Source organism: Anomalospiza imberbis, chromosome 5 (genome assembly GCF_031753505.1).
Source record: "Anomalospiza imberbis isolate Cuckoo-Finch-1a 21T00152 chromosome 5, ASM3175350v1, whole genome shotgun sequence".
NCBI classification, from domain to species: Eukaryota; Metazoa; Chordata; class Aves; order Passeriformes; family Viduidae; genus Anomalospiza; species Anomalospiza imberbis.
In genome coordinates this window covers 55763456-55790610 of record NC_089685.1, presented here as the reverse complement: position 1 = coordinate 55790610, position 27155 = coordinate 55763456, and the positions used below count along the sequence as shown (strand labels likewise).

Here is a 27155-nt window from a genome sequence, read left to right as displayed (position 1 = left end):
TTTTGTGCTGCAGAGCAACAGGTAACTGTGTCAGCTCCCTTGTCTGTATAGGTGGCTGCAGTATTTTGAGTTTGTTTAAGGTAGCTTTACCCCTTTGAAGGAGCTGTAGCTGCCTTTTTGCTACATTTATCACAAGATAAGAGCATCTGCTTGCCAGAAGGTAGTGGGTGCACGATCTGTGTAGACCCAGACTTAGCCTGCACAGCCATCTTTGAACATTGTTACCTATAAATAGATAGTAAGTGATAAATGAAAACAAGATGGGACATGATTGTGCTAAACAGGAAAAAAGTAAAGTTTCATATAAAAAAAATCCATTAATAAAATATGACAGCAAAAATACTGAGTGAGCATCATAGACAAAAGTCTTTTAACTTGCAGCAGTCCTTCTGACTGTGCAACAACTGATTGTGTAAGACAGGAGAGATTCATGACCTAATGCATGGCCGTCAGAAATCTTTCCACTAATGCAACAGTCCATAACCCCATCTTCATTTTTGAAGTGCTCACTTGTGGCTGCTCAGACAAAGCCCCAGAAAGATTGAAAATATCATTGGGGCCAACAGCAAGTGAGAATTTTAGCCAAATAAAGAATTCAGCATCACATCTCTGAATACCGAGTGTGTGCCAGCTGGGTGTGTAACCTTGCAAGCCCCTCCACACTGGAAACAGTGACTGGCAAAGAGAGCAATAAGCTGTAACCAGCATGGCAAGTGGATGGAACTTTTTTCTGTGATTACTTGTGCTTTGGAGAATAGAAACTTCAAAGCCTTGAAAGATGCAGGGAGCTGTAATCTCTCTCGGAAATAAATTGGGCAGCAGAAAAAGTGAGAATATATGGAAGCTGTAGCTTCTGGAAGGAATCTCTGCTGGGGCACGTTTCAGAGAGGCTGCAAGTTCAAGCAGTGCAGGAGGGGCAGTTCTGCTTTCTTACAAGGAGACAGCAAAGTGAGCTTAGCTTCCCATTTCACATATTTAACTTCCTGGCTCTTAAATTGCTGAGTACTCCTCAGACTTTCTGTCTGTTTTGCTTTGTCCCTGCTGGTTTTTGCTCCCACATTCTTTTAAAGTAAAGTCAGAGAACATGGTATTGCCTTTGTAGAGCTTACATCTTGATAGATAAAACCATTTGGTAACGCACACTATTCACCATGTATAGAACCTATAGTCTTCCCACTGCTTTCTTCTTTGTGCAGGGAGAATTATATTCATGCTTGACTGAAAAGAAGTGATCTGATATCCTTCTGCATTTATTTGATAAGTGTTTGAGTTTGCTGGATGTTCTGTGACCAACAGGTATAGTTCTGGAAGTGAATGCACATAATGGGCAGCTGTGCCCAGTGTCCTGAGCCTGGCTTGTCTGCAGGTGTTTATGGCCCAGATTCAGTTACCAAGATATTACTTGTAGGATAAGAGAGGTGACCATTTGAGTAAGAGACAAGACAGGGATAAAAAGATCTAGGCCCTCTTCATCAACCTTAGGGATCATATAAGGTTGTTCCTCTTGAAGGGATACTTTTTCTTAAAAGTGATGTGAGGATATACCCCTTACCTCCAACAGTTTAGATCATTACAAAATGGTCAGCATACAGCTAATTTTCACTGCTTGGAATTTCTCTTTCTCCATGTTGGGATAATGGAAATAAAATAAATGCCTTTATACTTTCTGAGGTTATGTTTCAGACTCTGAGATCACATTTGTAATAACAGTTATTGTGGAAGAATTGTGGAAAACCTGTATTGGTTTTCAGATATCAAAAGTGAGATTGTACTAAAAATACAGTGTTGCCCAGGTTCACTGTTGTTGTCTCTTAACCTCTGTATGCTTTGGTATTCTAATTAATGAAATATGGAGAGTTTCATCTACTAGATGCCCACTGTGCTCTAGCAATGTAGAGAGTATTTAATTTCCTTTACTGAGCCACAAAATAGGATACTTCTCAAAATTCCTATTGCTATATCAATAACATTTAAGGAAAAGTCATTGCAGAGGAAGAAGCTGTAATCATTCCCCCAGAGATCCAGTTCTCAGTGTGAGATAACCTCAGAACCAGATTCTCTCGGGGCATTGAGGAATTTGCTTTGGAATAACTTTTTGATATGAATGACTGCAAGAGGAGATGTCATGCTTCAAGATAAGCATCTGCACAAGCGTTTAGCCAGACAGGGGCAATGTTTTAACTGCTTAGCTGGACTCAGCTCTTGGTAAACAACTGCTTAAAAGGAACAAGGGTGAATTTTTAGGGGGTCTCAGTGATCAAGAACAGTAAAATTCTTCCTTGCAATAGACACGTAGAACTATCTTTATTTACACTTACACTGAGGCAAAAAGCATGAGTTTTCTTTTCCTCTCAGGCTCCATCATCACCAAAAAACCAGTATCTTTCTTTCTTGCTCTCAGTCTCTTTCAGTCTTTTAATATAGCCACTTTGTATTTCTTGCCCTGTCTCCTAAAGATCAACCAATTTGCTTGCTTTTGTGGCTTGTATTGCAGTACAGAGACTTGTGGGAGCACCCAGTAGTCCCAGGGCAGCTGCTCTCAGCTTGGCCTTCTTCAGTACAGAGTTAATCTGACTCTCACCAGTTAAGAGAGACCTGCATAAAATAGCAAAGGGCTTTAAGAGCCTAGAAAGTGCTAAGCCTGCCATGGAGACCTATTGCAGGACCACTGTGATGAACTGTTAGCTGTGTGAGTCACTTGGTTGATTTTCTCTGCCTTCCTTGCCCCTCTTTCCCTGCGCAGTGTCAAGTCCTGCTTCCAGAACATGGAGATTTGCAAGCGGCGGGTGAATATGTACGACACGGTGAATCAGAGCAAGACACCATTCATCACCCACGTAGCCCCAAGTACATCAACCAACCTGACCATGACTTTTAACAACCAGCTCAACACAGTCCACAACCAGGTGAGGGCATCAATCACAAGCAGCCAGTGCTTGAAACATTTATGTCAGGAGGGCCTAGAAGATGAAAAGCAAAGTAGCATTCCCATTTAACATGCCTGCCAAGAGATGGTGCTTTTTTACTCTCCTTCCTCTGCTCTTCTCCTCATTCTCTTTTCTTCAGGCAAGCAGTAATCTTGTGACATTTTGTGTGATGGTGAAATGTTGCCCTCATTGTTTATGTTGTTGTTGGGGTGATAAATCCTGCTTACTTGGGAGGTTGCTATGGGGAAAAGCTCATTAGTCCCTTAATGCAGCAAGCAGTACTTCACTCCCTGGGTCAGGCAGAAGTATTTGTGATCTTACAGCTCTTCTTCAAATTGGCATTGAAGTAAAATGAATTTAAACCCTCTGTAACAGACACAGCACTGTAACTGATCAACAGGAAAGAAGAGTGTAGCGACAATATTTATTCTTATCTCTCATTGCTTTTACTCCAGGGGCCACAGTTGATGTGGGAACAATATGCATGCGCCCCCACTGTGAACACATTGCACTCCAGTTTGGTGGGCTCTGGCTTTATAATCATGCTTTGTATTAGTTTTACTTGCCCCAGTGTTGGGGGGTGCTGCGTTAACAAATTTTATGTTACTAACAGGCTAAGTTGTTTGCTGTGGTACTGTATTACGGCAGTGAAAGGAAACTCCCAGGAAGAGCACTCTAGGAGACTGAAGCTCAAGAAATAACTGCTGCTTTGAAGCCTTTTGGGAACAGGCTGCTCATGATTCACTCTAGAGATTGCAGGTGGCATTGCGGAAATGGTGTTTGGAAAGCAAGGGAGCTAAAGGAGTCTGCAGACGTGCAAGATGCTCCTGTGTCAGTGAGAAAACCAGACTTCTTGACTCAGGTCTTGATACGTGTGATCACAGAAGGCCTTTTAAAACAATTCAGGCAGGCACAGACAGAGATAGGTCATGACTTGGTGTGAGAGGGTACTAGTTGCAAACACCGGTTCCCTTTCTAGGCTGTTTCTGAGATGCTGACTAAAGAAATGCACGCTACATGCTCCCCTAGGTCCCAGCTGCAGGGCAGAGACACTGTTTGTACCACAGTTACTTGTAGGAAAGGCAGACTTGCTTTCATTTCCTCACATTTCATTTGACATTAAGTTCAGCTCTTGGCTGGGGAGATCCATGATCATTTCTGAATTCTCATAATGGGTGTGTGTTCTGAGCAGAACCGGTATGCCCAATGTTCCTAGAAGAATTGGCAGAAATATTTCCAGGAAGGGTGTTTTAATTTGAACAAGCTCTAAGCCTTTCACAATTCTCTTCAACATACCACTTGTCTTGGCTTTCTTTTGTTACCCATCTCTGCAAAATGTCTGGGGATTGCCTCCTTCCAGTTATGGCTTCTGAGATTACGAGTATGGGAGCTGCTGTGGTTGCTGCTCAGAGTGTTGCACAGGAGAGCAGATTGCACTTCACAGCCCCTGCACTGAGGGGGGATCAGGAGAAGGAATATTTTGTTGTCACATCCTTCTTGGCTGTGGCTGTGGCAGTGCAATGTACGTCCAGTGGCAGCCAGGGCAGTGCAAAATGCTTGGTCTGCTCTCTCCTGATCAAAGCCTTCTCCTGGGTTCGTACATTCACCATGAGAAAGTGTTGTCTGACCAGTCTCCAGCAGTGTTGCTGGCATGTTTGGACAGAGGGGAAGGATGGGCTCTGGTCTGGTAGTGTCTGGCTCCCTAGCATGCATGTTAAGAACATATATTTAGAGCAGTGGCAGAGCTGTTTAGTTGCTTGCAACAGTTAGACTCAGTCCAAATTTTAAAAAAGAAAAAAAGTCTTCAGATTTCTAGATTTTTGCAGAACTCTGGGCTGATTTTTTTGGCTTTGAAACATCCCCTACTGGAGTTCCTGCTCTAAGAGATTTTAAAGACAATTTAAGTGCAGTTTGGACTTCGCAAGTATTAGCATTACCTCCTGTTATGCCTTCTGATTACTTCAAATTTCAAACATAATTCAAGGGGCATGTGCCATCTTAGATACAAGGTATCTAAGAGGAAAGGCCAGGATGGATTTTCCTTCTCAGGATGAGAATTCACAGGGCATGGAGGTGCTGAGTCTATTTTACCTAAGAAATATGAGCAGCTTCTAGAGCTACATACATGATGAGTGAACAGTGTGATTTGTGGATAGCAACACTTTCTGAGCCCATCTTCATCATTCACAAATCAGAGCAAGTTGGGTGAGAAATGGGGCTGCAGTCCTGCTGCAGGGAATGTGCTGTGTCTCTGAGAAGTTCAAGCAGTGCCGTGTGGCCAGGGGTCCCGTGGCATGGCACGGCCGTGGCACACTCAGGCAGATTGTGATCCTTCCCCCCAGCACTGCCCTTGTCTCTTTACTCCTCAGTGTCCTGTTCTACCCCTTGTTTGCTGTTTTGTCTTGGTTTTTATTTTATCTTACACTATTTTACTTTATTATTTTTTTTGATTTTGCTTCTTCCAGCATACCCATCTCCCTCATTTTTTTGTTTGTTTTTTGTTTTAATTCCCGTCATTCCTTTAGACCACCAACCTGGCTCCCACCTCCTCCAGTGCCACTATTTCCTTAGCCAACCCCGAGGTCTCCATACTAAATTACCAATCTGCACTCTACCAGCCCTCAGCGGCGTCCATGGCTGCGGTGGCCCAGCGGAGCATGCCCCTACAGACGGGAACAGCGCAGATCTGTGCCCGGCCAGACCCCTTACAGCAAGCCCTCATCGTCTGCCCACCAGGCTTCCAAGGTAAGTGACAGCCTCACCAGGTCTTGGCCTGCTGCTTCGTCCAGCTCTTGTTGGAAATGAGTTTCCTCAGTGCGGGTCATGTGGCAGAAAAAAGGGCTGGCCTAGTAAATCAGAGCAGCGAGGTTGTTGCAGATGGAAGTGTTTGCCTTGGCAGAGGATCTTGCAGGCACCTCTAACATCCTGAGTTGGAGGCAGCTGATACTGACAAGGGGCTGGGGGAGAATATGTGGTACTTGTCATTCTTTGCCCTGAACAAAGTTTAAGGCTCTTCTGCCATACTTTGGTAAATTTGAAAGCTTTCCCACATGATACCAGTAAATCAGTACATATGTATGTGATGGGTCATACTGTCACTTCTCAGTGGCTCGATTGCTAAAAGGGGAACTCGGGAGGGTAATGCAGCAGGGAGCGTGGCGCTGGTGGATATGAGGGCTCTTCCCCATAACAGATGCCATGACCATTTATGAGGATAATTCCCTCAGCTCCACCCTGCTGCAAACAGCTCTGCCTGTGTATACTAGTGGTAGGAACTATTGTCAGACAACTTGGGAGATGCTCAATGTTAACCACTTGTCCTTCTGTTAACTTTACATGCTGTAGCAATTTGGGAAAACTTGCCAAGTGTCTGTAGGAAGTGGTCTAAATAGACCTCAGTTCAGCTGGTGCAACTTCTGCTCTTCATTTCTACAAGCCTGTCTGTGCATTAGTCTCCAGGCACTTGTTAAATGTTCTGCAAGATTATCAAAGCTCTTTTGAACTAGAGAAGTTTAGCTAGACCTCTTCAGTGTAGTTAAAATGCATCTCAAGGGTTTGACTTCAGAAGTAGAGTATGTAAGCGACCATCCTCAGCTTGCTGCTTTGAGATAGCTCCAAAATAGAGGAGGCAGCACATGCTGTGCCATGCACTGAGGTGCTGGAGAGGGAAGCTTCCTCCAGCTCTGTTAGGCTAATGTGGGGCTCAGCCAGTAGTGATTGGAGTTTGGAGTGTGCTAAGGCCTTTCAAATATGACTCCCAAGAAACTGTTCTAGAGAAAATCATCTGTCCCCTTCAAGGCTGAGGGAGTATGGAGTTCTGGATTCCCATCCCACTTTGGTGTAAAGAGATCATTCTCATATAGCAATGGGTGTTGGTTGATAAAGACCATTTCTTGTTGTTAGACCAGAGAATATGGGGAAGAGAAGCCATTCACTCCCCTCTTTTCTGCCTGTGCACATTGTAATACTACATTATTTCCCATGTGCTTGAGGTACCCTAAAATACAAACTCAGCTAATCCCTTAGTGCCCTTGGAAATGTATTTTCTGCACCCTTATACCCATATCGTGTTTGTGAACATTTGATGGACATCTTTGGGCCAGGGTAGCACAAGGGGCACTCTGACAGCCGATTATTCAGAGGGACTGAACATTGCAATTTAAGTGGGCATCAGCGAGTACTTTTAGGCTCCTCTGAGAGCCAGCCCCTGCTCCTGGCAATGCTGCTGGTGGCTTATGCTGTACCTTCTGTGCTGGTGGAACAGGGTTACAAGCCTCCCCTTCGAAGCATGCTGGGTACTCGGTTCGGATGGAGAACGCCGTTCCCATTGTCACTCAGGCTCCTGGGGCCCAGCCTCTTCAGATCCAGCCAGGACTCCTCGCACAGGTAAGGAATTCTAAAGGCACCAAGCTCAGCAGGTGTTTACTGTGTTGTTTAGCTCTTGGAGGCTGAGGAGAGAAGCTTTCTCTGAGGGCCTTCTGTGGTGCAGTTTGGAGACTTGGGCAACTGTATATGGGTCTGCAGCTTTCTCTGAAATGTCAAAATCTCCCCCAGCTCATTGTTCAGCTCAAAGACTATGTCAGAGTTGCAAAAGCCACTGGAAAAACCCTTTTTCTTTCTGCTTTTATACTGAAATCTGTGGGAAAGCCTCAGGGAAAGCAGTGTCAGGCCTCTGCTGAGAAGGAACCTATAATAACCTCCTGCATCCTCCTGAATTCGAAATCTTGGGGGTAGTTTACAGACAGGAATTGCACTGATGAATTGCATGCTGCTGATAAATACCTTTCATGCTTTAAGCTTTCACTGTTCTGTTTTATGAGGACCTCTGCTCATGAGGTATGAGAGAGATGTAGGAGGCAGAGGCAAGGGCCCCACACTCAAGGAGCTCTCCTTGTCAGCAGTTCTTATTGGCACAATGGTCTGAAATGTTCTCATAGGAAAAGCATGGCTCCTCTTAAAAAAAAAAAAAAAAAAAAGCCAAACAGGAATGGGTATTACTGATTACATGCACATCCTCGAGGGGTACCCCAGCTCCTCAAACCAGAGGAGCAGTTCATTCCTCCTTGTGCAGGCTTCAGTGACTCTGCCTCAGCTGTTTTTGAGCTGGCACCATGGTACCTCTACTGATACCAGAGAGGGAAAAAAAAAAACAACCTAAAAAAACCACCTAGCATACTTAAAACTAAGTTGTGCAAGCTGGAAAAGATGACCAGCTAGTTACAAAGGCACGTCTCTTTCTCAGGCTTGTTTGATCTACCATGCCAGCACTTTCATATGCAGTCAGGAACCAGCAGACTTCAGGGTTTACACCTGTGTGTTGCACTGCTGGGGTAAGACTGTTGGTGCTCTTGCCTTCCTTTGCCACCTGCCAGTTACACTTATCTGGTGAAGACAGATCAAAATGCAACCTGCAGTCTGTGTGATTTCCATCAGCTAGCATGCCCTGCCCCTTCCCAATAGCAGAGCCTTTGTCAGAGAGCTGTCTGAAACATCAAACCGATCTCTGCTGCAGCCTGCTGTAACAACTGACATGGGCCACCTCCCTTGTTTGGTGGAAAGAAGAGCCTAATAGGCAGGGAAACAAAAGCCACGGCGAAGCAAGGAGCAGTCTGTGCAGGCTCAGTGGCTGGCACCTCTTGTTTGTGCAAGAAGTCAGCTAAGGCAGTGAGTGAAGGAGGTCACTTTACATGCTAGCTTTACGTGCCCCCACCATTCTGCCAGGCCTCCTGTGGTGTGCTGTCCTTTGGGGCTTGAAGGGGTGAGGGTTGGATCTGAAACCTCTCGAAGACAGCAGGATCCTGAAAGATCTCAGTATCTCCTCCTTCTTTCTTCTCATGGTGGCCTTGTTGGGCTCTATGCAAGTGAGGAATGTTTGGTAGTAAAGCTCCTCCTGAGCACAGGTTACCAATTTCAGTGCTGCCTCTGTCACGTGAACACCTGTTTCATGGGCATCCCCTTTCATACTTTCTACTGACATTTCATTTGCTGTCGTTTCCAAAGGGGAATTTGAGCTGTTTCTGAGAAACACTCCTCACTTGCACAGATTTTTAATTTTTGATGTAATAAAAGAGAGGAGATGTGCCTGTTGCTGTGCCTGTTTGTCTTGTACAATGAGAAATGCGAGCTGTCTCTGATGGCAGGGCGCTCTGATTGATGCCAGTGGCATCTGGTGTCCGTGGGCCTTGCTTGGTTCGGGCTGAACAGCTGGTCTGATAAACAAATCTGTACCCAATTCCAGTTTCCTGAATGGAAAAACACAGCTTCTTTGTGATGCATTGTAGTCACATCTGATCTCGGCGGCTGCGTGTCTCTCCCAGCAGAGAGCTGCTCCTCTCATGCACAGCTGCTTATCTAATGCTCTTCAGCCTGGGCCGTGTGACTGCTGCAACTGTGAGAGGGATTGGCCCCAGCAGAGAGTGCAGCTCTCCAGAGCCCACTTCTGTCTGTCCCCTGCTTTATTTGTCCCACTGATGAGGCATGATGCTGTTCCTTGTGCTCCCAGAACTGTGCAGTGCTGTCAGGCTTTCTCCCGTGCCCAGCACACAGCACAGGTTTCTGTGTTTGCACTCCTCAGGATACCTGTGGCTGGTAAAGCCTTACTGCATCCCAGTGCAGCTGGCATCCAGTTCTCCCTGTGCATTTTGTACCGGGCCAGCTGTCCCAGATGAGGGACAGAGGGATGCAGGGCAGGAGGCACTGACAGAGCTTGAGCATCATATCTGGCAGCTGTGTGTCTGCAGCCTGTGCCATGGAGCTGGGCAGTGCAAGGCAGAGCAAGCAGCCTGCAAGATGCAGGGTCACTGGCTAAAATAACTTGTTTGTAACTTCTCTGGGTCTCTTTTCATCCTCTCAAGCAAGTATGGTCCACATACTGTATGCACAGAGACCAGTGAAAGGAGACTGATCCTGTCTTTATTCACAGCTCACTGCAGCTTCAGATCTCAAAAGAGTCAAAGCTGCACAGTTTTCCAGCAGGCTTCCATGGTGTGACCCAGAACTGTCCCCTGTCCTTGAATAACACTCTGGATTCTTGATTTTCTCTCCTTTTAACTCTTTCCCAACAACACTTCCTACAGAGGTCCTGCCACTAGCTTTCAAAATGTTACTCCATTAGTTGTTCCTGCTCTATATAAGGGAGTATGAGCATGGTCACTCCAGGGGACCCACCAGCTCCTGAGGACAAGGGCCAGAGCATTGCTTCACCACCCCACCAAAATTTCATAGTAATGCACTGACTGGGAACAGGCTGCAGCTGCCAGGACAAGCCTTCTATGTGTAAGCACACCACACAGTGCTGGTGGATCAGCCTAGACAAGTCTTATCTGCAGATTAAATGATTCAGTGGTCCTTACCTAATAAGTGAGGAATTTGTGCCTAGGCCCTGACACTGCATCTAAATTTATGCACTGCAGTCAGACAAGGAGCTTAGATTTGTTCCATTCCCTTCCTGAAAAGGGAGGAAGCAGTTTGTCTGCAAGTAAATCCAGGTAGTCCCCTGGGGTTGACTTCAACAGTAGTTCAGTCTCCTCTTTTAAAGCAAAGCTGAGGCAAAAAAAGAAAAAAAAGTAATAAGAATGCTTTTTTCCTTCCTGATCTTTTTGTGCCTTTGCCTCATACCTTTACCTGCTCCAAGCATCACCAGTCCATGGCTGTGGCTCCTTAGATGAAGGGCTCTCAGGAGCCTTATGACTCTCCATCCTTTGCAGATGTTGCTGAGAGGCCTCACTATAGCAGCCTTTTCATGTAACTCAGCAACACAAAAAGTTACAAGATGATCAAACTTAGGAGTAGAATTGGGAAAAATGTTTTTTTGCAGTGTGGATTGTTTTGGGATTTGAGTACTGGGGGATAGGAGGGAATCATGGGGACAGTTAACATGATCCTTGTGAGGGTGGGGAAGGGGATAAATGCATGCCTAGAAGAAGCCTTCTCTCAAATTTAGCTTCCTTAGAGCAGTGAGATAACACAGGTCCAGTACAGTAGTGCAGATTGGGACTGAGGTGGGCTGTAGCTGGTACCCCTGAGTTCCTCAGCCCAGCAGCGAAAAGCTGCCAGAGCCACATTCGGGCAGCACGTAGCTAAGGAAGTTTCCCAAGTCCAAAAAACAATCATCTGACTTGCGTGGAGTCACTGGAGCAGGACAACCTGAGTCATGCCTGTGGCAGCACAGCTGGAGGGGTGATTGCATAGCAGAATGATGGCTCAACTCAAAGGGCAGAGATTTTCTGCCCTCTAAGAGGGGGGGAAAAAGTTGAAGAACACATGGAGAGAACAGGTATGCAATGTGTAGCTGTGCATTACTTGAGAAAGTAAGCTGGCTGTAGGAAGTGGAAATTAACAATGAAGCCATAGTGCCCAGCTGATCTGGAGAGTCAAAATTAGAACATGCTAAAAAATTTGGTGTTCGGGTTGAAATGCCAACAAGTTTTGATCCCTTCCATTCCCTGTTTCACCTAAAACACAGTTGCTGCTTTGTATGGCAAGGATTTTTTTTTCGCCCCCTGCTTTGCATTCTCTATATTTATAACTATTCCTGCTTATACTGTGGTTTCCTAACAGTGTTTGTCTTCTGTGCTGAAAGGTGGTAAGAGCTGTGTAGTATGACCATGATCACTATTAAGGACCCCAGCTGAATGTGGACCATCGCTCGTGTTCAGGGCTCGATGCCTTTTGCTAAGGAATTGCTTTTCCTCTGTCTGACAGCAAGCGTGGCCCAGTGGCACTCAGCAGATCCTGCTCCCTCCTGCCTGGCAGCAGCTGACCGGGGTGGCCACCCACACTTCTGTCCAACACGCGACTGTCATCCCGGAGTCCATGGCAGGCACCCAACCGCTGGCAGACTGGAGGTAAACTGGGGTGCTCGGAGGCGCTCTGAAGTACCCACAGCTGCTGGAGGAGGCATGAGGGCTGGGCTCTTGCAAGGCTACAGGGCTGAGGGGAGAAGGGCAGCAGCCTGTGACCCCACTGTCTAACAGCTGTGGGAGACTTCTCTGCTCCCTGCCCTTGGAGCGGAATGCTGTGCCCACACCACTCCTTCAGCCTGTTCCCTGGGGAAAACGCTCCGTCCTGCGAAGGCTGGGAACCCAACAGGCCCTGGAAGAGAGGCCACCTCGGTGGAGGGTGGTGGGAGGCTGTGTGGAGGAGCCTGCCGAGCAGCCACTGGTTGAATTCTCAACGTGTGTCTGTGTCCCCGCTGTTCAGGAACACGCACGCCCACGGCAGCCACTACAACCCCATCATGCAGCAGCCCACGCTGCTGGCCAGCCACGTGGCCCTGCCCGCCGCCCAGCCCGTCAACGTGGGCGTCGCTCACGTCATGCGCCAGCCACCTGCCACTGCCTCCGCCAGGAAGAGCAAGCAGCACCAGTCGGCTCCACGGTGAGTGCCAGGGCTCCCAGCCCGGCTGCTTCCAACTGCGGCCCTGCCATGCCGCCGTGCTGGCAAGAGAGGTGCTCGCTGACTCCTGTGGGGCAAAACAGGTTTTGTTCCACAGCCCGTGAGGGATTAGATCACACATTCTGTGACGGGGCTCTTCACTGCCTCACCTCTTCGGTACCCAGGAGGTAGTCAGAGTTGTTCTATACCCAGCGAGCATCATTTTGTGTGGGAGCTAGTGGCTGGAGAAGATGCAAAATGGGAGGCTCAGGCCCTGTTCATACAGCTTGTTACACTGCTGCAATTACCTGGAGCCTTGTAGTCACAATGAATTAAAAACATAACCGTATTCTCGGGTCAGTGTGACGCAGTGCCCAGTTGCCACACCTTTTTTTACCACATCCTCTGGAAGAAGCACTCCCGAGGTGCAGCGTCTGCACCTTGAGGGGGCTGCATCTTCAGGAGCGTGTGCCTGATGTGTGCACACAAGATCTGCCCTTTCTAAAGCAGTGGGGTGATGACAGTCTTCTGAGCTTTATTGCCACAGGGAGTGGAGGACTGGGGTGGCTTTAGGCCACCTGAGCTCTCTCGCTCCTAACATAGGTCGTTAGCCCCTGTCTTCAACAGTCCACACCAGCAACAGGTACCCATAATTATACCCTGGCCTTATTATAATTATGGCAGCATAAAACAGGGAACATTTTATAAGGATATCTCATACAGAGCAGTCCTTAGCATCTGTCATCTCTCAGTAGGACCATTTGGCTCTGGAAGGCTGAGTCTGGGGTTTCTTGCACAGCTCGGATGGTAGGTTGGTTGCAGTGCCTGTCACAGCACTGTAATCCTGTTTTGAGAACAAGGCTGTTCAAGGTGTATGTGCAGCTGCTCTGGAATAGGTCCTCTGGGCTGTGCAACTAGCACGCTTCTTTTTTTAGAGAAAAAACACAAAACAGTGCAGGAGAGAGAACCAAAATGGGTCACCACTTGTGCAGTGTCAAAAACTTGAGCTTGTGGTTTTCCTGGGTGACTGGACTGGTGCCAGAGTGGCTCTGAGTTCGCAACCAGTTCAACTCAAGTTAAGAGGCCACTATTTAAATCCTTCCCATTTATCTGCTCTCTAATGTTGGATTTACTTTGGGTGGGCTCCAGCTGTCTTAGTCTATTCATAACATAGAGAGGCAGCTCTGTCCCCAGCTAGCCAGCAAAAGAGAGTGCCTGTTGCAGCCAGTGTGCCTGTGCAGGGCCTCCCCTCTCCTGTCACTTTAAGGTGGGGTGGCTGTGTCCAGGAGGAATGGGGCATTCTCAGAGCAAAGGGTTTCTACAGCTTCATTGACTGTGACTCTTTTTGTGCCAAATGAGGAACCATGCTCCTTTGGAGAGGAGGGTACTCCACTCTGCTCATTGGTATTCAAAAAGCACTTTGAATGCTACTGTGCAGCCATTTGTTATGCAAAAGAGCCTGTGTAAGTTGGTGTAGTGTGATATACTGCCAGGGTGACTTCCTTTTGATGGATGCCACCTATTCCTTTTGTTAGCTTTCGGCCAGGCTGAACATGCAGCCCAGGCCCTGCAGCAGAACAAAACCAGAACTTTGGGGTTTTCTTCTTTTTTGAATCTCCAGATGTTCTGCAGTAGCAAAAAAGAAACACGACCAAGAAAGGAAGTGTGGGAAATGAGTGAAATGGGCTTTAGTCAGTGTGCTTCGGTAAATAACCCCATCTGTAGACCCACACTGCACTGTTTGGCTGATAGTTTTGTATTTGGATCCCTGATCCAAGTAGCACTTTTCTGACTGGTCAGGCAGGGAAGCTGAAGTAGGAAGACTGGGAATGTTTCTCTACTGTGTAAAAAATATATTGTTTATTTCTTTCTGATTTATATATGTTGTATGCTGCTTCACACGGGAATGAAACTGAGTGTATGTCTTCCCATCTGTCTGCTCTCAGACTTGGGACACCACTGTCCTGGAGGATAAAGTATTGAGCAGAAATTGTTCATTGAAAAAGATTCTTAAACAGCAATTAATTTCTGTTTAAAGAAGCAGTTTTCCTGATAAGTCATTGTGGTTTTCCAGAACAAATTTCAATTTTACCTCCAGTTTTTTCTGGCCAAAAAGTATCTGGTCATGATGCATCCATGCAGGATGCAGGAGGAAGAGATTATTATTTGGGTGGTTCTTCCTCCTGTGTCAGCCATGCTGTGCCTGCCTTTGTTCTGTATGTCTGGGCTTTGTGGCTGGCCTTTACCCTCCCAGTGCAAACTCCTGCGAGGCAGCAGTTCTCATCTGGAAATTTCCAGGGAAAACAAATTTGAATTTTTTATTAAAAGAAACTACTTTTCAGCCAATTATATTAATAAGTCATGCAAAGCACTGTCTTCTTTGAAGAAGTGACTGTGCCAGTTTTGCAGTTTTCCTAGACTCCATAAATCAGTGCTACTGAATCAGAGGCCAGGACTCACAAACCACAGCAACGGGCGACTTAAGCATGCAGAGTTTTAACCAGCTAACACTTCTCCCCATTTCCAGCAATGCATCCACCTATGAAGTTTCATCCTCCCAGTCCATCAGCTCTCCCCAGCGGTCGAAACGAGTGAAGGAGAACACCCCTCCCCGCTGTGCCATGGTGCACAACAGCCCTGCCTGCAGCACCTCGGTCACGTGCGGCTGGGGCGACGTGGCCGCCAGCAGCACGCGGGAGCGGCAGCGGCAGACCATCGTCATCCCCGACACCCCCAGCCCCGCCGTCAGCGTCATCACCATCAGCAGCGACACGGACGAAGAGGAAGAGCAGAAGCATGCGCCCACCAGGTGAGCAGTAGTTTTCTGCTCTTCTCTGCGTGCAGGAGAAGGAGAGAGGGGCACAGAAGTGCTGGAGTTGCTGTAGGGTTCCAGGAGCTACGTTTGCATCTCATCAGCCTGGTTGTCTTTGATTTGTGAGGAAAATTGCTAGCTGAGGACTCTCCAGATTCAGGTGGGGCTCCCTTCTGTGCTGTGCATCTGCTGTGTTACCTTGGAGAAGTGCAGTAGTCTCTCCATACCATAGTCTCTCATCTGTAAGAAGAAATATCAGTTTTCTCTATCTCCTTTTTGGGGAAAGAAGACTTTAGATAGCCTGTGGTGATGAGCCTCTGTAAGTTAGACATCTGTTGAAAACAAAGATAGAAAGGTTTGAAAAGAAGGGACCTTAGATTTGCCTTTTCTCTTTCTAAGTGATCCAGGCATCTCTAAAGAGCATTAAATGACATCTTCCATATGTTTCTTCCATAGTTTATTTAAAAAGCTCTCAAAAACAGTGGTTCTGTCATAAATACTCAATAATGATAAATATATTACAAGAGAGTTGCTCAATCTTGATTGTGTTGCCAAAATATCCTTGAACTATAGTAAAAGTGGCAGAAACTGCTTTCTGTCTGACTCTGCAGATGAGGCTAGAAAGTGGTGGCTGAGTTTGCTCTTCAGAGAATTAACTCATCTGAGTGAACAGCATGGCCCAGGACTGCTGCCATTGCTGATCATCCCTTGTGGATCAGAAAGGACTTAATTTTCTAGGGCCGTCCTTTCAGCACCTTTCATCACATGCAAGTGCTCTAGGTTTCCCATCTGATGCCAGTCACAAGACATTGCTCTGCTTTTTAAGATGTAGAGAAGTAGCTTTGCAAACAGCTGAATAATTATACCATCTCTATATTGGTAACTGAGATAGGAAACTTTTAACCTTATCCTTGCAGTATTTTCAAGAGAGGATTTTTTTTTTTTTTTTACTTATTTAGAACACACTCCATGGCAGATTTTCCTTTAATCACCAGAGATAACTCTCTGTATCTCTGCATCCTTGCAGTGTGGTGATAAGTGAAGCCTGCAAATGTGCACAGAACAGATGCGACACATTTGGCCTCCAGGAGCTAAAAATCTGTAAAGAAAAGCCATATGATTCAGGCATCCAGGCTGGAATTTCAACGTGCTTCCCAACAGCCACTACTGCTTCCTGTTCCTCTCTCTGTGCTAGTGAATGCCACTGGGCAGCAAGGGCTCAGTGCCTCTCTAAGTCAGCCTTGCCATGATTGCAGTGGTTCACAGGACAGTGTAACATATTTCACTTTAAAAAAGAAATAAAAATTAAATGTCTACAACATTCATTGCTTAGATGGGGGAAGAAAGCACATTTCCAGAAAGAGTTGCATGAAGACCAGTGTGAAAGTCAGGGGGACTTTAAATAAGGAGGCCCTACTTCCAGGGCTCTTCTGGGAAAGGAAGGGCAAGACAAAAGAGATGCTGAAAACTCAAGGGTCATGGGAGATCTTTTAAAGCATGTTTACTCATAGTACTGATGCCAGGCTTTGGGACATTATGTGCAAATCCTTAAACTTACCATCTGGATGTCATTCTTTGGTCCAGAGAGGGGTGAAGGAAAGAGTTGGGATACTGCAGCCACTTCAGCCAATGGTTGTCTCCTCTGCTTCAACTTTTCTGCTGTTTGACTAGTTTCTTTACTCAGCACCTCTCCAGAAATACAGACAGAACAAAGTTCAGGAACATGTCTGGAAATGGAGTTGGGAATCTGAGGTATTAAAAGATTTGGGTCTGCTGAAGGGCTTGGAAAGCTGTCCTGGGAGCCAGACGTACATAAACAAACTGGCTTTGATATGACTAAAGCATATTCCGGACACGTTCCTGCCTGGGATCAGATCCCTGGCTACCTTTTGTATCCATATGGCATATCTATAGAGTACCAGGGTGCCAGCATTCCACAAAGGCCAGAGCTTAAGAGCTAGATTTAAATTCTGAGCCACGTAGAGACATTTTGCATGGACGTGAGTGAGTTAAATTGCCTTTGCAGATGTAACCAGAGCAAATGGAGAATCAGAGGTAGAGACACAGGTGGAAAACAGCATGGCCAGAATGAGTATTTTTTGGTTAAGTCTCCAGGAGAGCAAAATCAATTTGCTCAGTACCTTTTTACATGGGTAGATGTAAGACCAGGTTCTCAGCTGGAGTGAGAGTGTAGCTTCCACTCAAGGAAGCTGTATCAGCATTTAATGCCAATGAACTTTGTCTCTGCTGAAGTTGAAGTCTTTCTCATTGAAAGTTTGTCTCATTCAGGAAAATACCTCTAAGTTTCCTTACTTGCCTATTTTTTTGGCTCCAAGAAAAATGGGAGTGACAGTGAAGTATGTGGTTAATGTAATCAGGGCCCAAAGGTTCAGGATCTGAGTAGAAAATGAAACCATGCAAAGAATGCATTGTCTGGCTTATATACACAAATATTACCATATTGGGTAATAGCTGGGGAGTGGGGGTGAAAATTTCAAGTAATCACTTGAAACGTGCTATTTTTCACATCCTAGAAACATTAGCTTTTTCTAGGTTAGAATATAGAAATCAAATGGCATTTGACAGATCAAAGGTAATAGTCTGATCACATCTTATTGATAGCAGTGGTAACTTCGCATTACCTTTGCTGTCTTTGAATCAGCTCCTGAATCTGCTATAGCACCTTCTTCTTTTAGTTCTTACAGGGCTAGAAATTGCCCTATGAGACTAAAAATGTTTATTTTATTGATTCCTCAGTGAAGAGAGATTGGTTGTGAGACTTAGTAGATCCTTTGACAATGTAAGAGTTAGTCAGTCTCAGTTAGTCAGTTTAAGCAGTACTGGTAATGTTGCTAAAATACGATAATGCTGATGCAGTAAAGGAGCCCTACAGCTTGGATTTACTCAGAGAGAAAAGCCTTTCTGTAATATCAGAGCAGCAGAGAGAGCTTTTCTCATACAGGGAATGCACAGTTTTTATTGGTGAAAGAAAAATCTGAAAAATTGCGATGCGAGTAGGATTTTCCTTTTCCTACTGAAGGGTAGGAAGTGTTACGGCTTTATGAAATACCAGCTGATCAGAAAGGCAGGACAGCACATTTTTCATTTTACACTGTTGGTGAGTGTTGCTTGGTGTAATCTTTATAAAATCAATAGTCATCTCAAAATGCTGGGCTCCTGTTGGGTAGAGGTGCTGGGGAGGTGGTGTGAGATGAGCTCTGGAGGACCTGCTTTGTGGAGCCTTGTCAAAGGGGGCCATCTACTGGGCCCCAGCCCTGTGCCTAAGGCACAGTCACTGAGAAGGAACCTCAGCTAGAGTTCAGCAGGGCCCAGCCTCAGAGAGACGGCCAGAGATTTTCAGGGGGAAAATGCCTGATTAGAAAAGTCATTTTATCAAATATAAGGTGTTTTTGCTGACTACAATGAGTTTTTTTTCCTAGTAATACCCTCAACACCATGAAATCTGGAAGAACTTCAAAACTGCAAAATGTTTTGACCTTTGTATAAGGGAAGAAAGTGCCAGGGAATTAACTAATTAAGTAGAAGACTTCTCATTTCTGGTTTAATGGAGAGTTTTGTTCCTTCAAAATGTAAGCAAATAATAGGAAAATTAAATTGAAATGGTCAAAATAAAAAGGGAACACTTTTGCCAAATGGAACTGCTTTTACCTGGTTTCTGCTGCTCACAAAGTTTTACATGTGATATTTTGTCCTATAGATCAGTAGGGGAATAACGGCTTAAAAAGAGCATTATAAGAACAGGAAACAGTTTTGTTACCCTGTTTGTTTAATGAGCTTGTACACTCTCAGCTCGGATACTTCGCAGAGAGATTTCATAGGGCAAAGAGCCTTTCAGTGCTGTGTTGCAAGATAATAACTCCATCTGTAATTTTATTCTGAATGGAAGATACTAGGTCTAACCATTACTTGTAAAGCACTGTGAAGAGAGTGAGACAGAAAGTAGATTGATTTTTATTTTTTTTAATTTACTTCTTTTTAGTTTCTCTACTTGCTCTTGCAAGAAAGTGTAGTGGACAGGGCAGCTGACTGATAGTACAAGTGCAGTCACAGTTGTCGGAGCACACACTCAGCAAGTAGCATGCAGTAGGGGTTAACTGCTCCCCAGCATGCAGCTTCACCTGCTGCACTGGTTTAAATTTAAATCCTCCCTTGATTAAATATTTCTGAAGCTTAGAAGTGGAGAGAAAGCAAGAGCTGAGACATGAAACAGAGAGGCACAAAGGCACCTTGGAACTGTGGCAGGGAGGGAGAGCACATAAGGTGTGCTCCATCCCTTGGGAAGGATGCACTGGGCTGCACTGGTGGCCAGTGAGGGATATTTCTGCATCCATGCATTGCAGAGCACAGCAGGAGGAAGGGTTGGAAAGAAGGGAAGTGGACATGGCTGTTGTGACATGCCCAGATGACCTCCCCTCCAAGCAATGAGTGCAGCAGCCAAGGAAAACATGACTTTCCTTGAAACAATACAATGATGGCCTTCAGCTGGATGGTTTTGGGGATGCTTCCAAAGAGGCAGGAGAGCCCCTCAGTTCCCCACTGCCTGTGCTGATGTCATAGGTAACATCTCTCTAGCTTGGTTTTCCATGGGATCCTGACAGTAATAACTATATTTCTGGACAAGGCAGACTGACCGCTGCTGTTGTGTTGGCATACTGAGGAACTGCCTCATTGATCATCTTCACTGGCACAAAATCCTTGTGGGCTTGTGGGGTTTTCCCTTCCCTCTTAAGATGGGAAGCTCTGTGTTGTGGTTTCTGTGTCAATCTCATCTCTGTAACAGAGCGCAAGCAAGTTTTTATTCACCTTGTTCACGTTATAGTGCAGTGGTGGTGGAGCCCACTTCAGAAGACTTACACACAGAAATTGCTGGCAGACACAAACCAGGTGTTTTTGTCAACTTGCTGATGTGCATGTGTGAGGGGCAAAGCACCATTTGTAATTCTCTTTTGACATCTAGCCTATTGTGGCTGTGTTCTGCTGTGCACAGTAATGCACTGACTCTGCATAGCAATACACTGACTAACCACAGTCATTTGGTTAAAAGATTGCTGCCTTCCATCTCCAGAAGACACCGACATGCAGCTAATACTTAAAATTACAGAAATAGACAGTAGCTCTGTCAGCAGACCTTCAGCAGCAGGACCCTTACAACCTGCTCAGCAATTCAGTTTATATGACTTAAATAGCAATGACACATGGTGTATAGCCTAATAAAAGGGCCTCAGTGTAGTACTTGATAAATATTTCTTACCATCACAAATTCACAAAGAAGGTGAGAGCAGATTAACAGGTCAGGATGGAGGTTGATCTGAAGAGAGGGGGCATGTTACCAGCACTGAGCTATGCATGGCATAAGATTTCAACATGAGGAGACTGATTGCAGTTGTGGTGTGAGTTTTTGTTGGCTGACTCCATGCTTTCCTAGATTGGGTGGATTTTTCTGAAGCAGCAAACTAAAAGGGTTGTATGTTATTAAGTTTTCAGAGACCTAGAACAGAGTTTTTGTAACGTGAGGCAAAGCTAACATGCCCTGGTGTATATGCACACCAGTTCAAAGGTACAGTTGTGCTATGGCTGCCTTCATCCCCAAATGCTGGTGACCTTGAGAGCTAAAAAACTCTGTTGCTACAGTGTCAGCAGTACTGAAAGGTTTGTAGCCCTTGGAGTGAAGAATTGCTCCCACTAGACACCATTTGGTTTTTCTATGATTCTGCTGTAACTCAAGGTATTCAGGGAATAAAATATCCTGTTCCTGCAATGCTGCCACATATCAAGCTTTTGGGCTGGGCCTTCAGCTAGTAAAAGCTCAATTTTCATTGTTACAGGAGTTGTTGTCTCTGTCCTTGTCTTTGGTTATTGAGGTGGATTCAGCATTAACGCCTAGTTTGGCATCTTCCTTTCCTTAATTTCAACTCACTTCTTGTTCTCAACATCTGTCTTCAGCACCTTTCCATTAACAGTATCTCAGATGACCACCTTAGTTTCTTGCAGGGTGCCTGGGCACAGACTGTCTTCCTTCCCTTTCCTCTATCAGGCTTCTCCTTGATGGAGCAAATAAGGACCCACATCCATCTCTACTGGGCAATCACAAGGGTGGTATATGTTAGAGCCTTCTCCAAGACCTGCTTTTACTTAAAAGGCATGGTTGTGCTCTCTGTCTGCGCACTGGACAGACATGAGCTGTTTTGGGTCCAAGTTTGAGGATAAGATCTTCAGGACCAGGTGGGAATAGGATACTACTTACAAACTAATAATAAAAGTACAAAGCAATGCTTATTTTATCTGCTGTTCCAAAAGGGGAGACACAAACCCTGGCAGTAAGGGTTAAAAGGCCTACCTGGCTCAGTGCTTTTCATTCTATGTGGATGGATTCACTGCCACTTCACCAGTCTTCCCCCCTCCCTCCTCTGGAGAATTAAAAAACACCTCCCCACATAATGCAGCCAGGCACACGAGCTGCCCAGGACCACAGACCAACTCCCCAAACCACTAAATCATGTTTGCTGCCACTTCTGTGCATGCAGGAGGGAAAGCAATTACTAGGCTTGGAGAGGGCTTAATAGGAAGGGGGCAAGACTTTTAATAGTATTTTTCTGTGTAAGCACAAACATCCCCAAAAGCTGTGGCTGAGTTATATGAATACAGTAAGCTTGCTGAGTAGGCAAGTGCTGTGTCAACAGGTAAAAACTCTCAGTCCTGATAGTTTGTGAGCAGGGAAGGCAATCCATCAGCCTGGGCCTCACACAGATAACTCCTGGGTTACTGCAACGTGGGAAGAGCAGCTGAGAGGGAGCTGGAAGGGAGAAAGCTGCTGGCTACCAAGAAGACTTTGAGTAGAGGGAATGCTAACTGCTGGGCTGAATTTTCAAAAGCCTCCATTTTGGATTAAAGTGTATCTTTAAGCCTGTGAATCAACCGATTTTCAGCATGAGTTGGGCCTTTGATGTTTTTGAAATTCCCACCCTTAATCTCTGGGGCAGGCTCTGGTACAGCAGGTGCTGAGCTCTGGGCATGTGTGATTAGTCCAGACTGAGGACTTCTCTGCCTGCTGTAACATTCACCACAGTTGTTACCTTTCCTAGAGACAGAAATCCAGCTGCTTTCAGTGGGACTCCTTGTGTTCTTAAAATGATGCAGACTGCTGAATCGAGAGGCTGATCATTTGGACCCTAATCCTGCAAATATTTACCCATGGGCTTTAGCTCTGTTACAGGAATAGTCTAGTTGACTTTGGGAAATGACACATATTAGCAGTACTGAGCACTTGCATAAGGCCTGGCAGGACCATAGCTCCTTTTCAGATTCTCATCCATTAAATGAGATAATACTCTGATATGGTCCCTTTCTTTGGAAGGGTTTGGGTTTGGGGTCACTTACTTTTTTAATCAAACAGTTATACTTGATTTTTTTTTTATTGTAACCAAGGAGCTTTAACACTTTGAAGGAGAAAACTTCCCATGGTCTCTGCTTTGACAAGCCCTCAATCAAACTGGTGAAAAATATGCCCATACTAAAACAATAAATAGCACAGATTACACAGAAAATTACCCTTCCAGTTCTACAGCTCAACCTTCTCATGTCAATTGTCAGCTGAGAGCAAGTATTTCCAGTTCAGCAGCTCAGCCACTTAGACCAGGAAGGGACTGTAAAAGAACAGTTAGACCTTATCAGTTGTCAGAAAACTCTTTAGTGACTTGATTTTTCTTTATAAAATGTAATAACTGTCAGAGATAAAGAATATATCTCTCTTCCCAACTGGCAGCCAAGGATAGCTGCAAAGGGCAAGCAGCATGGATACTCATAAATGTGTGATTACAGGTCTTTCTACTGATGGAGAGAGGAATATTGATGCAATATTAGTCATTTTTATTGGCTTAATATTCTTCTTTCTTAGCAGCATATCCAAACTGCTACATCTTTCTTCACACACAGTCATTGTCCATCTAAGATGCACTGCTGCTCTTTCCATTTCTCATCCAGTGCTCTCCAGCTCCTTGTGAAAAGCCAGAGGGTTTGCTGTTGTACATTTTCCTTGTCAATCCATCCCTGCCCCTGGAAGGATTTCTTTCCAACTGCTGTGCAACAGCTCCCTCTCCTTCTCTGTCGTCTGCCCTGTTTCCAAGTTACAATCTTTTAGGGTGGCAGGGGCCTCTCAAAATTTGTTTTTCACTGTGAGTAGAACAACGTGGTCTTTTGTCCTCCTCAGGGCACACCAGGACCCTGTGATGATAGCCCAGGGAACATCTGTATGATTGGAACTTGTTTGTGAATGCAGCAACCCAAGGTGTTCTTTAAAGGGAAAAGAAAATAGATTTTCAACTTTGAGTCTTTGGATATGGGGGGTGAGTTGCAGCTTGTGAATGCTGACAGAGAGACTTTGGGATGGGCAAGTTGAAGGGAACCCACCAGTGCTCCTTTAGGACTGTGAAAAATTAAAAAGGCAAGCAATGTCCTTGAAAGGAACCTGTTCTCAGTGTCTGTTCCACCTTCCTTTGGGCAAGAAGTGATACTGAGACTGGGGAACAAACAGCTCCATCACAGACTGCGACCAGATTAATCAGCTGTTCCCTGGACTGGACTAGCCAGACTGAGAAAATGGAAAGGACGCTCCTTGGGAAAGAGATCTCTCTCTGTTTAAAGTGCACACTCATGAAGTTAAGATTCCTTTTTTTTTCATGGCATTTCTGTTCCTGTTGGGGCTGTTTCCACCATTAAGCCTAATTACTTAGCTTTTTATGTGCTATCCATTTCTTTTCATCATTTTAAAAACTTCAGTTGCCATAACAACATAATGCAATCAGTGAAACATAACAGCTATTTTCTGTAGTCAAGGTCTGTGCACTGTCAAGGATGTGAGCCATTTAAGCAAATCTTCACCATCCCCCTTCCTCCCTCCTCTTTCTCACTCTCTCTTTTTCTCCCTAAACAAGCTCATAACAGGAAGGAGAAACCATGAAGAATAATTAGACACAATAGCCTGAGCAAATCCCAATCGCACTCATGCAGTCTAGTCTAATGAACTTCCAGCACTAATCTTGGAAGTGTTGATGTGCCTTTTTAATCACTTTTTTGATGTCATAGATAGATTAGTTGCAGCAAGACCTTGATAATGTACACTAGAGCCAGGAGACCCAGAGCCTGTTCAGAGAAAGGGAAGAAAATCAAAAGCATTGCATACTTTGTTAATTTCTTTCTCATTTGTTCCTTGTTTTCAAATGCTTATTGAGAATGTATGTCCATTGTACCATCTTAGTAAATAGAATGGTGTGTGTTTTGTAGATTCATGGAATTTAGGCATGAAAAGTCATAGCATCTATTATTAAATCATTGCTGAAAGGCTGGGAGAAACCACCACGTTTTTGTGTGGGTAGTGAGACTTGCAACAAAGCATAGTATAACTGCTGGGCTTCTACTGCACACATACATAAAAAGCAGTCTGAAAATAAATCTGGCAGTCTGGTTCAGTGCTATTCTAAGCAGTGTGAATATAAGATCTATCCACAATGTCTTACTCACTCCTTGACCTCCATGAAGGCTTTCCTGGAATAGTAACGAGGGAGTTTTGAAGCCTGGGATTTGGCTTAAGCAGCCTCTCTCCAGCAGAGGACTGAAGGCTGTGCTTTGTCCTTACGGAGCTCTTCTGCTGCGGGCAGAGCCTTCTAATGGTCTCGAGTTGATCATTGCCCATTCACTCTTTCCACTTGTCTGTTTGTGTTGCAGCACCTTGTCGAAGCAAAGGAAGAATGTCATCAGCTGTGTCACCGTGCATGACTCCCCCTACTCCGATTCCTCCAGCAACAACAGCCCTTACGCCATGCAACATCGCACAGGGCAGAATAATGGGAACAGCTACGACACCAAAGGGGTTCCAGAGACTCACTGCAGTGGGAACCCCCGAACGATCATCGTGCCACCACTGAAAACCCAGGCCAGTGAGGTGTTGGTAGAGTGCGATAGCCTGGCACCAGGTAAATTGCACCTCTTCCGTCAAGAAAATTAGTAAGAAATAAATGATTTATCTTGGAAGAATCTCATTGTTCAGTTTCATTTTGTTTGGTTGGTTGGTTTGTTTTCCAAAGAAACTGTGCTCCTGCACTTCTCTCAAGTGACACATCTGTTCTTGGCCATATTGCATTATTTATGTGCCCTGGTTCACTCAGGAGTCGTGGGTCAAGTGTCAGTCCCAGTTAGTTTCTGTACAAACCCAAGAACAGAATGCAGCCTTTAGATCAACACTTGACATGAAAGGCACCCAAATGCAAGTGTGAACCTTTGCTGCCTTGCATTTTCATAGGCTTTCATTAAAACGGGTAAGAGATTGAAAACGTGAATTTTCATCCAAACTTGCTGATGTTCCTGGGAAGAACATTTCCCAGGATCTTCACTGTGCACTGATGAGGTTTGCTCATCCAGAACCTCTGCAATGCTAGATAGTGTGATGTGTTGAAAAGGGCTTTATGGTGGAAGTCTGGCCTGAAGCTGTTGGCTTTGAGCTACTTGGCAGTCCTTGCTTTGGATGCTGGTGAACACGAAGGCTCGAAGGGTGAGCTCCCCACCAGTTCGTTCTCCCTCCCTTCCCACCCACCTGACATTAGGCAAGCCAGGGCTTTTTTAAGCTGTGCACACCATACTTTCCTTCCTCTCCTTGGGATTTGTATCTGCGTTGTACAGTTCTGCTGGCAGAACATTGTCTCATGGTTCTGAAGGATCTATATAGCCTGCTCCAGACCTGCTTTGGGTCCAGTTAATGAGGTCTGTTTGTCTGCCTCTAGGATAACAGGCCTGTCGTGTATATCAAGCCCTACTGAGGAATTCTGTTAATTGAGAGAAACAGTTTTCTTAACCTGCTTCTGTTGTATGTCTCCTCCCAAAAGCCACTCTGGAGGAGACTCGGTGAGGAAAAGGTAGGGTGAGCAATTAAACAATGTCATGTAAGCTACAAATGTGTTTCCTTTCCTGGCACAGTCACCACCAGTCACCACTCATCCTCCTACAAGTCCAAGTCCTCCAGCACCGTGACCTCCACCAGCGGTCACTCTTCAGGGAGCTCGTCTGGAGCCGTTGCCTATAGGCAGCAGCGACCAGGAGCACATTTCCAGCAGCAGCAGCCTCTAAATCTAAGTCAGGTAAGTCAACCAAGACTGATTTTGGTGGTGCATCATCCAGCTATTACCTACCACTCCTCCATCATGGGCTGTCCTCTTCCAGTCTAGTGACAGTTGGACCCCATGTTGAGTTTGATTAACTTGTTAATACTTGACTGCAGACCTTGATATTCCAGCTCAGGCAGCAAAGGTAGTGCAGATCACACCCCTGAGTGGGCTGGGGGTACTCTTCCTGTGTGTTCTGAAGCCTGATGGCCTAATAGTGTGAGCGGGAATAACGTGAGAGGGGAAATGCAGTGCCTCAGCCACAAAAGAGTGGAACAGGAGCATGTAGGAAGGACTGAATTCTCCTTAGTTGTAAGTAACCATGGGGAGAATATCTTCCAAGTGAAGAGAGCAAATAAGCCTGGCTGTGGGACTGGGAGAGAATCCCCATCAGGTGGGACAAGGCAAACCAGAGCCTCTATATATGTAGGTGACCTCATGTAATGAGTTTGATCTATCCTGTGATAAAGCAGGGCTGAGATCTGGACAAATCCCATTTCTTGGCAGCATGCAGTTCTTGAGATGTTTCCCAGTGTGTGATCAGAACTCCCAGGGAGCTTCCCAGGAGCTGCAGGAAATAATGCCCTTTTCATATCCTGCACCTGGGGCCTCTCTCTTCCCTGAGGTGAGTTGAGAAGAGTAGGGAAGTTACAGCTCAGTTATCAGTGTTTCAAGAGGAGAAAGTCTGGAGAGCTCGGAGGACAGTGCTGGGTATGCATCCAGAGCTGGATATTAGCAGAACTGTTTTTTAAAAAGAAAAATAACTTGGTGGAAAAGAAAGTCTGTTCTTCTTCAATATGCAGAGGAAATTTAAAAATTTGAACATTTTTTAATCAAAAGTGTGTAAAAATGGAGGAAATGGGCAAGATG

At 45.4% G+C, this 27155-nt stretch overlaps 1 protein-coding gene and 1 long non-coding RNA gene across 10 annotated transcripts in view; one reads left to right on the top strand and one right to left on the bottom strand.

The window, feature by feature from the left end:
* HIPK2 (homeodomain interacting protein kinase 2) overlaps positions 1–27155 on the top strand; it is a 132421-nt gene that overhangs the window by 99041 nt on the left and 6225 nt on the right. For 7 of the 8 annotated variants that reach the window (XM_068190938.1, XM_068190941.1, XM_068190940.1 and 4 more), the window contains 8 exons: positions 2744–2906; positions 5453–5672; positions 7192–7313; positions 11631–11773; positions 12129–12305; positions 14830–15111; positions 24856–25103; positions 26101–26261. In XM_068190938.1, coding sequence (XP_068047039.1) covers positions 2744–2906; positions 5453–5672; positions 7192–7313; positions 11631–11773; positions 12129–12305; positions 14830–15111; positions 24856–25103; positions 26101–26261 — 1516 coding nt within the window. The remainder of the gene's footprint in view (positions 1–2743; positions 2907–5452; positions 5673–7191; positions 7314–11630; positions 11774–12128; positions 12306–14829; positions 15112–24855; positions 25104–26100; positions 26262–27155) is intronic. The other variant, XM_068190937.1, reaches the window with a different exon arrangement.
* LOC137474399 (uncharacterized) lies at positions 23341–24869 on the bottom strand. 2 transcript variants are annotated; one of them, XR_010999336.1, is made up of 2 exons: positions 24652–24869; positions 23341–24273 (listed from the first exon to the last, which is right to left on the bottom strand). It is a non-coding gene; the product is annotated as an uncharacterized lncRNA (long non-coding RNA). The 2 variants fall into 2 exon arrangements; XR_010999337.1 differs by having other exon boundaries at positions 23341–23424.